The following is a 13,500-nucleotide window of genomic DNA, read 5'->3' as shown; positions in this document are numbered from 1 at the left end:
AATTCCCAATATTACTGCATATTTGTCGAGTTAAGAACAATAGTCTAACCATAATATTAGCTTTAAAAATCTTAATTTTATTTAGACTGCGGTTTAGGCTTCATATAACAACACAACAAAATGGGAATATATGCACGAATGGAATTGTTTCATACAAAGCCAGTTTCTCTATTGGTATTACTAAAACAAAAATATTTTTATCGTTATATATGTAATTATCATTATTATCCTAATTAGAAAATAAGGTCAATTAAATATATTAAAAATTCTAAATTGTAATTTTAAAAAACAAAATTTGATTTAATAAGTTTTATTCTTAACTAAAACTATTAAAATTCAATTGCATAATTGCTTGAAAATATATTATAAATATTTAACATAACTGTTTAAGTGCCATTGGTAAGTAACAATATATTGTATATTATTGATACGTTTTTTGGTTTTATATTTTTAGAAAATTGTTTATATACTATATAAGATTGAATTTGACATTTCCAAAATAATAAAACGTACCAACATTGCTGCAACTTTCATGTATATTTTGTATAAGTTTATTTTGATAAGTTTTGTTTAACTACAGTTCAATGTCTAATTTAACATATATTTTATTTAGTTTGTGGTAGTTTATTTTTATAATATAATGCTATGAAATTTATGTATATATACTCTCTAAGCTGTTATTTATTATAAAACAAATGAAGAAAAATAAAAAATCATAAAATAATATAAAACTAACATTTACCATAAAAAAGTTTTAAGAATACAATTGGTTAGCTCACATTAGTTGAGAAGTTGTTTATAGGAATATATATATATATATATATATATTCTTATAATTATATATTATTGATATTGAATGGGATATGAGAGCATACAGAGTTAAATACTTGAAATCTTAAACGATTTCTTTAAAGCAACTTAAATGAAAAAGCAATATACATATTTTTTAATTTTAAATACATATTTATATTTATTTTGTTAAAGCAAATTAAACCCAAAATTTTTAGTTATTTTGTATGCACTTTGCTCTCTCTCTCTCTCTTCTACAAACTAATGTGAACACAATTAATAAATGTATTTATGTACATAAAACATCTATAAGAAAGTGTATTAATATAATGCAACACAAAAAATACATTGATTAAATATTAATTATAAAATAAAGGAATCATTTCTTCTCATTTATTTAAACAAATAAAACGGAAAATAAACAACACTTGGCTACGTACGTAGTGCAATACAGCGTGCAGCTGACAATATGCCAATGGGCGGGTTGTTAATATAGCTTTAGTTAACCAACAAGGTTGTTATGCATCATTAATATCAGCTATTATATTTCAAATCTTATTAACATAACACCATCTGTTATATTATTCGCAGGTTACATTTATAAGTTTTTTTTATAAGTTTGTATAACGAATTTACTAACTTTTGAAATTTAAATATATATATATTTGTGTATATATAAAAACGATTTATGTACAAATTTATAATATTAATGTTGCATAGGCTTCCTGGTTAAACATAAATTGTCAGATTCGAGTTAATTTTTATACTTTTTTTTTTGTTTGATATTTTTTGTTTCGTTTCTATATAATTGCAATATATCTTGCGTTTAAGCTTAAGTGTAATGTAACTACATATATTTTACAAAGTTATTATAATAATTAAGTTTCCATTTATCCATTTTCATATAAGTACAAATTGAGTGTAACTATATTATTTGTTTCATTAGAGATTTATATATATATATTTTAATTGTTTAAGATTTCAAGTTTTTATTATAATTGCGCTTCTTTGTACAGTTTAATACTTTGATTTTTTACTTCTAATAAAAATGTAATTTTTGTTTGTTTGTTTATTTGTGCCAAACATTGTCAGCTGCAAGTTGTAACTTATGTCCTTAAATTTTAAAATAATTCATATTTAGTTTCTACAATTGTCTGTTTTAGTTTTGTTTATGTTTAATACAATATTATATAGTTATAAACTTAATATTTTGCTTTAATATAAATACATGTTTACTTGTGTTGTTTTTGAATTTTACAAAAATTTTTACTCAACTTAAGTTTTCTTTCTCGTTTTATTTTTCTGTTTGTTAGGTTTGATTTAGGTTTAGGTTTTTGCTTAATTAAAAATTAAGTTCTTTAGGAAAATGCGGTGCGCATGTGGGATTAGGGACACTGTTGCTATTGTTAATGCTGCTATTGAGGTTTAATGCAACTGAGGGTTTACCTAAAAGATTAGCGCCTAATACCGCTGTGTGCGTCGTGGCCGTGGTATGTTGTTATTGCATGAAATAGTCCGGATGCTCAGAATCTTTTTCAAATCGTTTTGCTTCTTCGTGCATACTTTCTTTTATTTTCATAATAGCTTCTGATTCTGCTTGATTATTTTCACCGGGGCCGCCAAATCCACCTAAATTATAATCACCCATACCGCTACCTGAATCTTCTCGTGGTGTACCTGGACCGCCGTTTGCTGGTGAGTTTTTCATTCCGTCTAAGCCTGTACCATCGCCACCGCCACCATTAAGTACTGGACCCATTGAATTAGGTCCACCGCCCATTGGACCCATACCGCCAGGACCGCCACCACCACCATCAGGACCACCACCCATTGGAAATTCAGGTTTCATAAGCGAATACATGCTGTCGCCAGGACCACCGGGACCTCCTTGTGTGCTGTCTTGTGGTGAAGGCATTATGGGCGTACCAGGGCCAGGTGGACCGTTCGAACCGGGACCAGGACCGTAATTACCTGGTGATGATGATGAATACGCATTCATTGGTGCTGTCGCGTTCGGTTGCCATTGTGGTGGTCGACCACCAGCGCCCATACCCATGCCAGGAGGCATACCACCTGGTCCCGGTGCTGGTCCCCGCATACCACCTGGTCCGCCATATCCCATTGGACCCATGCCACCAGGACCACGTGGTGGATTCATTCGCGGATTCATTGGACCCATGCCACCAGGCCTTGTTGGATCCAAACTATTGGGCATCATAGGCTGTCCAGGAGGACCATTAAATTCATTACCCATTCCTTGCATACGTACTCCTGGTCTGGGACCACCAGGATATCTGGGTCCAGCCATAAATGGTGGCTGGCCAGGCATCATTTGTGAAGGTGGCGGTTGCGGACTTGAAGCATGTGTAGGCGGGGAAGGCCGCATTGTTGAATTTGGGAAAAAGTTGGGACCTATTGGTCCGCCTGGGCCCATTGGACCATCACCGCCGGGTGGCATTTGCCCTAATGGGCTTGGTGCTGGACCACCAGCATTATGTGGACCGCCTGGACCAATACCATTTACACCATAACCAGAGCTCACAAAACCGTAATCATGGAAAGCTTTTGCCTCTGATGAATGATCACACTGATCACGTCGTTCAGGTGCTGCACAATATAAATCCCAAAATACACACCACCATGTATGTAGAAATCCAGGTGGTTCACCTAGTGTGATATTTTTTTCCCATCTGATTTCTGACAGGAATGTTTGTGCCGCTTTTTGAGCGCCAATGTGCAGCAGGTATTCGTACACGTATAGTGCCAATTTTTCGCGTGCCTGTGCGTCTGAGGGCACAGATGAGGCTTTTGATTTACCGTACATTGTGATGTGTGTGTCTTATATTATTAGATTTTTATTGTTTTTAATGTGTTTTTTCAATGTCTGTGTTTTGCGGTAAAAGGTGGTTGTTGCCACAAAGATATTTTTCTTTATATGCTAAATATATATATATATGTATATATTAGATCTTATGAAAACTTTATACTTTTATTCACTAAATATTATGTTTATTTTATTTTGAGGCCGCAACTATTTAATTGGCGCTCGCCGCCTTGCTGGAGCTCATGCAGCCGTTCTTCTCTTTTCTATGACTTCCAACATTTTTTTATGTTTAGTTTCTGGGTAATAATTTGTGCGTTTCTTTCTTCGTTTTACAATTTCAGCACTCGCTTGAATTTTTTTCGTGATATTTTATATATTTATATTTTTTTAAGCTGTTTCTGCAAGCACTTTTACAATAAACTTTTTGCTTTTCTTTTATTTATCGTGCAAATTTAGTTCATATATTGCCTTCTTCGCTATTTCTCCTTTTTTACCGTTTTTTTTTTATTTTAATATTTTGTGTTGCTTCTTCTTTGCACACATCACTCCACCGTTCCTGCTGCTGGTCCACACACTAAAAAACCAAAAATACAAAAATTATATATGTATGTATAAAATATAAGCAAAAAAAGGTGTAATGAAAGAGTACACAAAAGTGTGCAGCTAAAATAAGGTTGCCAGATACTTAAAAACAGTAATAATAATACTGCAGTGATTTCTTAATTATAACATATATTATTGTAAAGCTAAATAATATAATAAAAGAAAAATATATATTTAATATTAAAATATATAAAAAAAAAATGTGTACATTATAAGATTTTATATCATATATTATTACTTAAATCAAAACTTGAAAAATTATTGAGTATTACTAAACGGCCAACAAAACACAAGTGCAATATATATTTATTATAAAACTATTGAAATATATACTTACTGTTTTTTTTCGTTTCTTAATCTTATTTATTATAGTAAAAATACAACAAACATAAACTCTACATATACCCTCACTAAATGATATATAAGCGTTAAAATGGTAAAATGCAAATGAACGCAGTAAAAGCCCCTTGTGCTTGGAATGCTACTTTTTAATCACAAATATAAATTAATATAATCGATCTTTAATTTCAAAGTCAATATAATAAAAAAAAAATTTCTCTTAATAGAAAAAATAAAAATCTTGTTATTGTAATGCACCACTGTTAAAAATCCTTTCTCTAAGTTATTATAATTTCCATTTTATATAAAAATTATAATTCAATATCAATTATATCAATTCTATATAGTTTAAAAAACTACGATACGATGATAAAAGTAAACTACGATATTGTTAACCAATTAGCAACATATATACAGAATAATATCACATTGAAGTAATAATTAAAAATTGTAATATTATAAAAACCATTAATATTCCATTATTGTTGTTAGTTAAAAAACCATTAGCAATTAAATCAAGAAATGGTATTATGTACACGAAGTTGAGCTAGAAATAATTTTGACCTGAATTGGTTTTTGTGTTTAGTTGTAAAATAAATGGAGTAAAGAAATAAGTAATTATTGTTGCTTCAAGAATTATGTCTATTATTTAGTCAAGATCTATAATATTTTCTGATTGATGTATAAGCTTTCGTTTTTCGATTTAAAGGGAATGTATATATTGTTGACGATTTTTTGAAAAATATTACATTCAAATAAAGTTATACAATTTCCTATATCAAGTTTCAACTTTAACGCCAATTTTATATACCTTATTTCAACTTTCTGAAGTATAAAATAAATTAACAATACTGAATAAGTAAACAATACTTATTTATTTCATAGATACTTTATAAATTATACAAAGTTCAGAACATTTTGTAAAATTTTATTTACTAATAAATTTAAACAATACTTTATCAACATCTAAAAGCGGTGCTAATATTTTTTTTATAAATTGTGTTGCTTTTATTTTTATATGAATGTCGTTGTCCATTTTAAACCTTTTAAATTATTTAGCACATTTTATTTAAATTATATATTAACATATAAAATCAACTAATAAAAATGCATATTCATACACATTATTAAGTTATTACTAGCGATAAAATTAAGTAAATATTTATATATTTTACTTGCATTTATTTAATCTAACAAAGCGGTGTTTTTCTAAATGGCTACATAAGAAAATTTAAAATTTGTTTAATAATGCTTACAGTATTAAAAATATATATTTTTTAATAACTAATTTATGTGTAACTAATAATGAAGTGTTTGTTTCATACGTTTATATATAATAAATCTATTTTATGTTTACAAACCTTCACTTTTTATGTTTAGCAAATATATTTACTGCTTGTTGTTGTTGCTGCTAATGATTCCTTTTTGTACGAAAATCGGAATATGTAAGAAATGAAAACGTAGCAACGTATCAATAGAAAAATTTCACGTTACCATAAAACACAACACTTATTAAATATTGTTATTAATTTTTATTCAATTTTAAACTTATAGCTTGTATTAGTTATTTGTTTTGTGAAATCTAAATATTTTTTAATAATTTTATAACTATATTTTATTGTTAAGATTTCTGATTAGATTTTAATTTAAATCGAATTTTCTTGTTGGTTCACTGTTTTCCTTTTTTGCTTTCTTTCTACCACTTCATTTATGTTCACATTAAAATTCGTTTAAAATATTTTACATATATTTTGCACAATTTTTTGCCGAAATGTGTAAATTTTCACTGTGTAACATTAATTTACATTTTATTTAGTGTTTTGTACACAAATTTAATAAATACAATTATATTTTACCACAAAATTGCAGCAATAATTTATTACACGACTTTTGCGTCTACTCGTTATGGCTATATGAAAATGTATAGTGCTATACTCATCATGTGCATGTATCCGATGTTCTCTTTCTAACATAATTGAAACAGTATTGCCAATAACTGTATTTATTAGAGTTAAATAAAAACTATACATATACCATGTACGTTAAATATTAAAAACTGAATTTTTTTATGTTTCATAAAAGTATTTATTAAAATTACTTACAATAATATGACATTATTCTAACATTATTATTTGTATTTTAAAAATTTATACTATTCTTGTATTGTGCAAATTTGCAAATATAATAAAATAATATGTTGGCAGCTCTGATTTAAACCAAATAAATAGGGTAACGCAACTTATAGTGCAAGCGACGATATTAAAAAAGCTTATAAAAAGATCTAAGTCGATAAAAAATTGTGTATAATTGTTTTAAAAATTATTTTTTAAACAGTTTAATGATTTTAATAATATACAAACAATGTTAAAGTAATACTGTCACTATTTTAAAAGCGTGACGAATTTCAAATTAAACATTATTGATTTCTTTATTTACTATCGCCGACGATAACAGGTTGAAAGTGCCAGAATATTTCATCTCTTTCCTGTACATAGGTAAAGTATAATAACGCCGGCATTTTTTATTTTATTTTCTTTTGCATTCCTATTTTTGTTGGTTGAAAGACCAAACAGTGATGTATTTTTGAAATTTTTTAGGGTTTGTAATGGCAATTGCGTACATACATTTTCTATAAAATAAAACATATATATAAAATAATTACAATATATATTCAATTTGTTTTACCTATTTGTTTTATAAAGTTTTCTTAATAATTTTGTTACTGAAATTGTTATGTAATTATAAAAAAAAATACATATTAACAGAATTACATATTATTTATTTTATATTAAAAAAATTAGAATGTAATAAAAGTAAAAAAAAGAATATTTCTTTTCCTCTGATTGAATTACATATTATTAATTTTATTATATCTTATTATTGTAAGGAATTAATTTTTGTTTATAGTTTCTTATTCATACTCCCATGTTCGATATATTTGAAATTTCCTTTTATATGATGAGTTTAAGACATAATTTTTCTTTTAAATGTGTGCTGGGTTAAAGTTTTTTATATATCATTTTTATCCCGTTTAAAAATATCAATTTCAGTTAAATCCTTTCGCAAAGATTTGTCTATTTTAGAAAAGGGTTTTTTTTTTTATATTTTAAGTGTTAAATATTATATTTAATTTATAGCACTTAAATTTTAGTATTTTATATTATCAAAATAATATTTTTCTTTGATAAATAATAAAGAAGTGTTGTTGTTTAACAAATTGGTATTGAAAATGTAATACTGTTTTATCAACTTTATCAGTGGCAATAATGTAATGTTATTAACATTGTAATTTTAAATTCGTCAAGCTAACTGAATATAAATAATTTCAAAAATAAATACAGTTTAGCAACACATTGCGAATCAAAAAATCTACTAGTATTTAATTTTCAAACTGTTAGTTTCTAATATTAAAGTTCTATTCTAAACTTAAAAAATAAAATGAATTTGAATATAATTGTGCATATGTTGTTTATTTAACAGGATTATGTATGTTACCTTATTAAACTATTAAATCCTTACTCTCTTCACATTGTTTCTCTAGACTTGCGCATAACATTTTCAGTTGTATTACATTTTTAGCGCCAAGTTGTAAATGCATATATTTCACCTCGATTTTATTCAACACATTAACACAATTTTGAAAACAACAGTATAATTTTGTCTACCGTTGTGTTGAGTACGTGTGGATTTTGTGATGATTTTGTTTACAATAAAAATCTAACGAATTTTTGTTTTGATTTGGTTAAATTTATACTTCAAAGTCTTGTATTAAATATAAATGGAAAATACCATAAATTATAATCGATAATAATAAAAATTAGTCGAAGTAAAAATAAAAAGGTAATTTAATAATGATAATTATATTGATATATTGTTATGTGAATTGTATTCTTTTTTTTTGTAGTTATACAATTTTATGAAGAAGTTATTGTTTGAAACATAGTCATTACATTATAAATAATGTCAAATTAATTTATTTCCACTGTGAATATTTTTATTAGTAAAATAACTAAGCAATAAAATTATAAACTGTGGTAAATTCTTGTTTCCTCAAAGAGTTTTTTATTATTATTTTTCCGCTAACTGAGGCAGAAAACATCACACGTTTATAGGATCCGTTCCTGTTTAACGCTCGTGGGCTTGTATTTGCTTTCAACTTTGCAAAATAGTTCCTTTTTATTAGGTGAAAAATAACGTTATTTATATTCCAACAAAGTAAACTATTAACGGTGTTTACACTATAGAAACAGTAAACATATCTTACAATGTATTTTTACTAAATTTTAAAAATAATTTAAAATATTTATGCATTATATACCACCGAGAAGACTATATCAGTCACTGCAGTTAGTTCATACTATAAATATATTTAAAATAAATGTGAATTATAATTTACTTCTATAAAAAATAAATACTACTATAACCGCATTTACAAATACATTCTGTGATAATAAAATATTTTATAGAACGCATTATTACACATTATAGAACTTTTCAAAAATTAGTATAAATCGATAAGACAGATCTTTTTTTAATGTATTCCCAAAATTTCTTGAAAGTTAGAGCCATAGAAATGGAGTTATTTCCTAGTCTTTTGAATGGCTTTCACGTCCCCGAAATACTTTCTGGGAAATATTAAATGCCGCCCAAATCAACTGAATACGGAGAGTGGTTAAGCTTACCGATGTATTTAATTGCCAATAGATGGCTTCAGAAAACATACATATTTGAAAAAGTTCTGTTAACTTTTGGCTGCGCCTTATTCACATACATATATGTTCAATTCATACACCATGCTATCTATTAAGTATTTCATATATAAATTTGGAATTTCGTAGTATAAATACGACTCTCTGCTTCACTTAGTAAAAAAGCAATATATTATTGACCCTGTATAATTATTAAACCGTCATATATGCTTCTTTTATCCACTATTGACAACTGTGTTGATTGAAATAAAATTTTTATGATTAACTTAAAACTCTTAGGATATTTACGTCTATTGAAATAAGGCGGTTTTCCATCGGCGTATTGACATGTTACCAAAAACAGTTCAATTTTATTTTTTTATTTAAGTAAAAAAAAGGTTATTAAAAAAGGTAGATTAGGTTCAGAAGGCGCGTGCTGACCGTTGTCAGTATTTCTATTAAAAAAGTTTGTGTACTAAAAATTTTTTAATTAAGCTAAAATTTTTTGTAGATTTAGAAAAAATAAGAAAGATCTCGCTACTTGCCGCTTTGTTGGGAAATATACGTTGAATAATTCATTAAACTGTGTTTTTAACCCTATATTAGCAAAATAATCAGATTGTGTGGAATAATGTTGTTGTTATATTTAAAAAACGCATAATAATAATCATATGCAGAGATCCATGCTTCTAGGACTGAGTCTATAAACTTTAGTTTTACAGCTTATACTGTATAGGCGTATTAAAAACAAATTCGATATTATGAAATTCGATATTATAAAAGATCGGATTAATAACATGGCACTGTAACTTATGGTGATATCTTGGCAAAATAATAGTGTAAGATATAGACATAAAAAATTTATTCTGGATTTACGGTGTGATGTACTGCAACGAACCTAATATAACAACTTATACGTTACTAATTATAACATATGGACTTTAACATCTGAAAATACAGTTATTTAGAAAAATGTACATACTACGCCTTATCAGAACTAAGCAACTTGAAAAAATGCTGGCAGTATGAAAATCTAGAAATATCTTAATTATATATTCTTGAAGAATTGATTAGATTGTTAAGTATCCCATCCATATTTTTATATTTTTTTTGTAATTTTTTATTTTTAGCTTTAAATTAAATTATGATAAATAAAAGTAATATATGTAAAACTAGTGGCTATATCTTCGTTTGTTGCACGTATATAAATTTCTAATATTAATCCGCATGTCAATAACAAATATTACACAACTATAAAACTATGAACCTCACAAAAACAACAATAATAAAATATGACAACATAGGAAAATCAATATTTTTTTATAATAAAGGAACAAAAAGTAAACTAAAACTCAATCGGAGTTAGCCGGCTATTTTTCTTATAGTATAGATATATAAAAGATTCACCTGAGTGGATCTACTTCTATTAGAGATTTCATCTCTATTATATATTTTAGAAGCCCGTTTGCTATGTAGCATATAGTTTTTTATGCAATCTATAAAAATTTTATTATTTAATAATAAAAATAATAACAAATAGAAGTATAATAACTATATTTATAATTTAAAACGAATAAATTATTTTTACAAATTATGACTATAGTTCAAATTTCGTCACTTTTCCTTTTACGGTAGTCATATTGAACCATATGTCCATAAAATTTTGAATCTCAAATGCACAAATATTGTATATACTCAAGTAATATTAGATTGCAAGACTCACGTTATTAATATTTAGTAAAATAAATTTTAAATCTTAAAAACGTTTTGGAATTTTAATTTATTTTCATATAATTGTATTTGATTACTCTAACGTTCTTATCTTTGAGGAAATTATTGTAAAATTATTTAATTTGGGAAGTCATCACCCCATCACCTTAAGAATATATTGTTGGATCTACAATTACAATCAAAAATTTTAAAAATGTTCTTGAATTTATTTTCTTAGCCTTATAAAATATATTCACATTCAAATATAGAACCATAGTACCATACGTTTTTAACATTAATTTCTATATTTGCTTAATAATTAAACATTCGCAACTACATCTTCACTCGCTTCCTCATGTTCCTCACATCCTCATTCATTACATCCCTAATTCTAACACTGCTTGATTTTGTATTGAGATCAGGTTGTTCCAAGTAAACATTTGATACTGAAAGAGAGTATTTTATGACAAGTAAATGTCTCCATATCTTCTATTTACAATAAACTTATCCCATTTATTCTTTGGTTTGCTTCTTGTACTCCCCTTTATTTTATTAGTATATTGATTTGTCAGCGATTTCGGCATACCACCCCGATTCAACCATGCTCTTTCTCTCATGACATTGTAGTATATATTATTTTTTTTTTTTTTCATTAGAAAAATTCATTTCCTTCAAAAAGAATTATTACTATTTTTTTAATTGCTTTATAAATCTTAATTACGACTCTGCTGTACATAATTAAAGCTAATTATATAAAATAGTAAACTGATATTAACATATGTACTAAAATAGTAACTCAACTGGAATGATTTTACTAATTTTTACAAGATTGATCCATCAGTTCGCAGTGCACATTTGACATTGAAATTTTTTAACCAGAATCATTTGTTGTAAAAGTAAAATTGTATAAAAAATTGTAAAATTGTAAATTTATAATTTTTTTATTACCGTCTACTATTTTAAACAGTTTTATACAGGTGATAAAAAACCAAAGTAATTTTTCTATAAATTTTATATACTTAGTGCAAGCCGAATTAATATTAATGAGTTTTTTAATGTCACAGTTATACTCGTTTAATGTCACACTCGTACTTTTAAGTGGTCTAAAAACTTAGTCAATATTAAAGTTTGTTAACCGATTTGAATCAAAAACGTCTTTTTATAGGTTAAATCTACATTACCTTTCAATTGCTTCTAACAATAACCATTCATACTAGCAATGGACCGTTTTTACGTGTCTTCTTCTTTAGCAAATATTTTGTATATAGAAAAGTTTTGAAATACGTAGGGCAGAATAATATATACCTGACTTGGGCTTTTTCTATTTATTTTAAATTTATGAATAAATTTTTTCCAATGACACCTTTTTGCTTTGTTTGTTTTTACGTTGTCGCCTAAAGACATTTTGATTCAAATTAGTTGTGATATGAGATACATTCCCAATGGTGAATAAAATTTTATATGACATACAACTTTTGCTTCAGTTCAGTGATTTTGCTATACAATGGTAACATTTTCTGTAAAATGGTTTACTACACCTACTACTTTGTTGGTGTATGAATATGTATCCTTGTGGCTGCAAGGACAGTTCTCAAGTTGAAGTTAATTAAAAAGTTATGTTTTAATTAAAATGAGTCATACTTTATTAAAAACTCTTTATAGGCCTTGCTGTGTTATCGTTAGACATATACTATAATTTATTAAATTAAACTACCTTTATTATATAAATTATTTATTAATTTTTAATGGAGTGGAAGAAACAATTATTTAAAAGTTGGAATTTTTGTAAAATTATTTAAAAAATGATATAAAATATAAAAATTATTTAATGTAATAAACTGATTAAACATTGCTAACGATATTTTTAAAACTATTTGAACATAATTGCATATAGTATACCTGATAGGCTATTGAAGTGTTACATATTCAAGCGACCACTTTTCTGTGTGAAATTTTTTTTTAAATTTGTGGAAATAATCAAAAATTTCAGAATCCATCACTTTAGCTCGATGTAGCCATCGAGTTACATGCTTCACGAATATGATCTTCCGGTATTTTAATCCATTCCTGAACAATGACTTTCTTCAGCGAATCCATACTGGCATATTATTTAGTCCTCACCTTGCTCTCCAAAATTGCCCAGAAAACACAATGTTGGAAAATTCGCCATGTTTGTGCAAGCGTAACAACTCCTTTACTCTTTCGAGTCTAAATTTTTGTTGCTTTGGTGTAAAATCTTGTGGAACTTGTAAGACTTTACCTTGAACTTATTTTGGAATAAGTGTCGGTTGCTTCGCTGGAATATTTTCAGTTCTTTAGCCATTTGATTACAACTACTACGTGGATTTGGTTCAAACGAGCCCTCACTTGCCGAACCATTTCAGGTGATGTTGCATTTTTTTTCGTTCACCTCATGAACAATAGCTGGATGTGATTTTTCTGCCAAATATAACGCAATCACACTATTAGATTTGAATTTCATTTCGAATAACTTTTGTTCTATAAAATTTAGACGCAAATGCTTTTGGTAGCTTGTAAATAATATAA

The 13,500-nt window shown here is 26.9% G+C and overlaps 2 protein-coding genes and 1 long non-coding RNA gene across 3 annotated transcripts in view; 1 reads left to right on the top strand and 2 right to left on the bottom strand.

Moving 5' to 3' along the window:
• Positions 1 to 2,071: 2,071 nt before the first annotated feature.
• Positions 2,072 to 6,468, bottom strand: LOC119678446 (single-stranded DNA-binding protein 3). Its single transcript, XM_038090275.1, has 2 exons — positions 5,917 to 6,468; positions 2,072 to 4,187 (listed from the first exon to the last, which is right to left on the bottom strand). The coding sequence occupies exon 2, from the start codon at positions 3,611 to 3,613 to the stop codon at positions 2,288 to 2,290; it is 1,326 nt and encodes a 441-aa protein (XP_037946203.1). The 5' UTR covers positions 3,614 to 4,187; positions 5,917 to 6,468; the 3' UTR covers positions 2,072 to 2,287.
• Positions 6,469 to 6,828: 360 nt separating this feature from the next.
• LOC119680382 (hexosaminidase D) overlaps positions 6,829 to 13,500 on the top strand; it is a 36,005-nt gene continuing 29,333 nt past the window's right edge. Inside the window, exon 1 of the mRNA XM_038093169.1 lies at positions 6,829 to 7,050. The gene's annotated coding sequence lies outside the window, so the exon portion shown is untranslated. The remainder of the gene's footprint in view (positions 7,051 to 13,500) is intronic.
• On the bottom strand, positions 11,179 to 11,833 carry LOC119680383. Its single transcript, XR_005252462.1, has 2 exons — positions 11,755 to 11,833; positions 11,179 to 11,622 (listed from the first exon to the last, which is right to left on the bottom strand). It is a non-coding gene; the product is annotated as an uncharacterized LOC119680383 (long non-coding RNA).

Source organism: Teleopsis dalmanni, chromosome 2 (genome assembly GCF_002237135.1).
Source record: "Teleopsis dalmanni isolate 2A chromosome 2, ASM223713v2, whole genome shotgun sequence".
Classification (NCBI taxonomy): Eukaryota; Metazoa; Arthropoda; class Insecta; order Diptera; family Diopsidae; genus Teleopsis; species Teleopsis dalmanni.
This window is presented reverse-complemented; position numbering and strand designations above follow the sequence as displayed.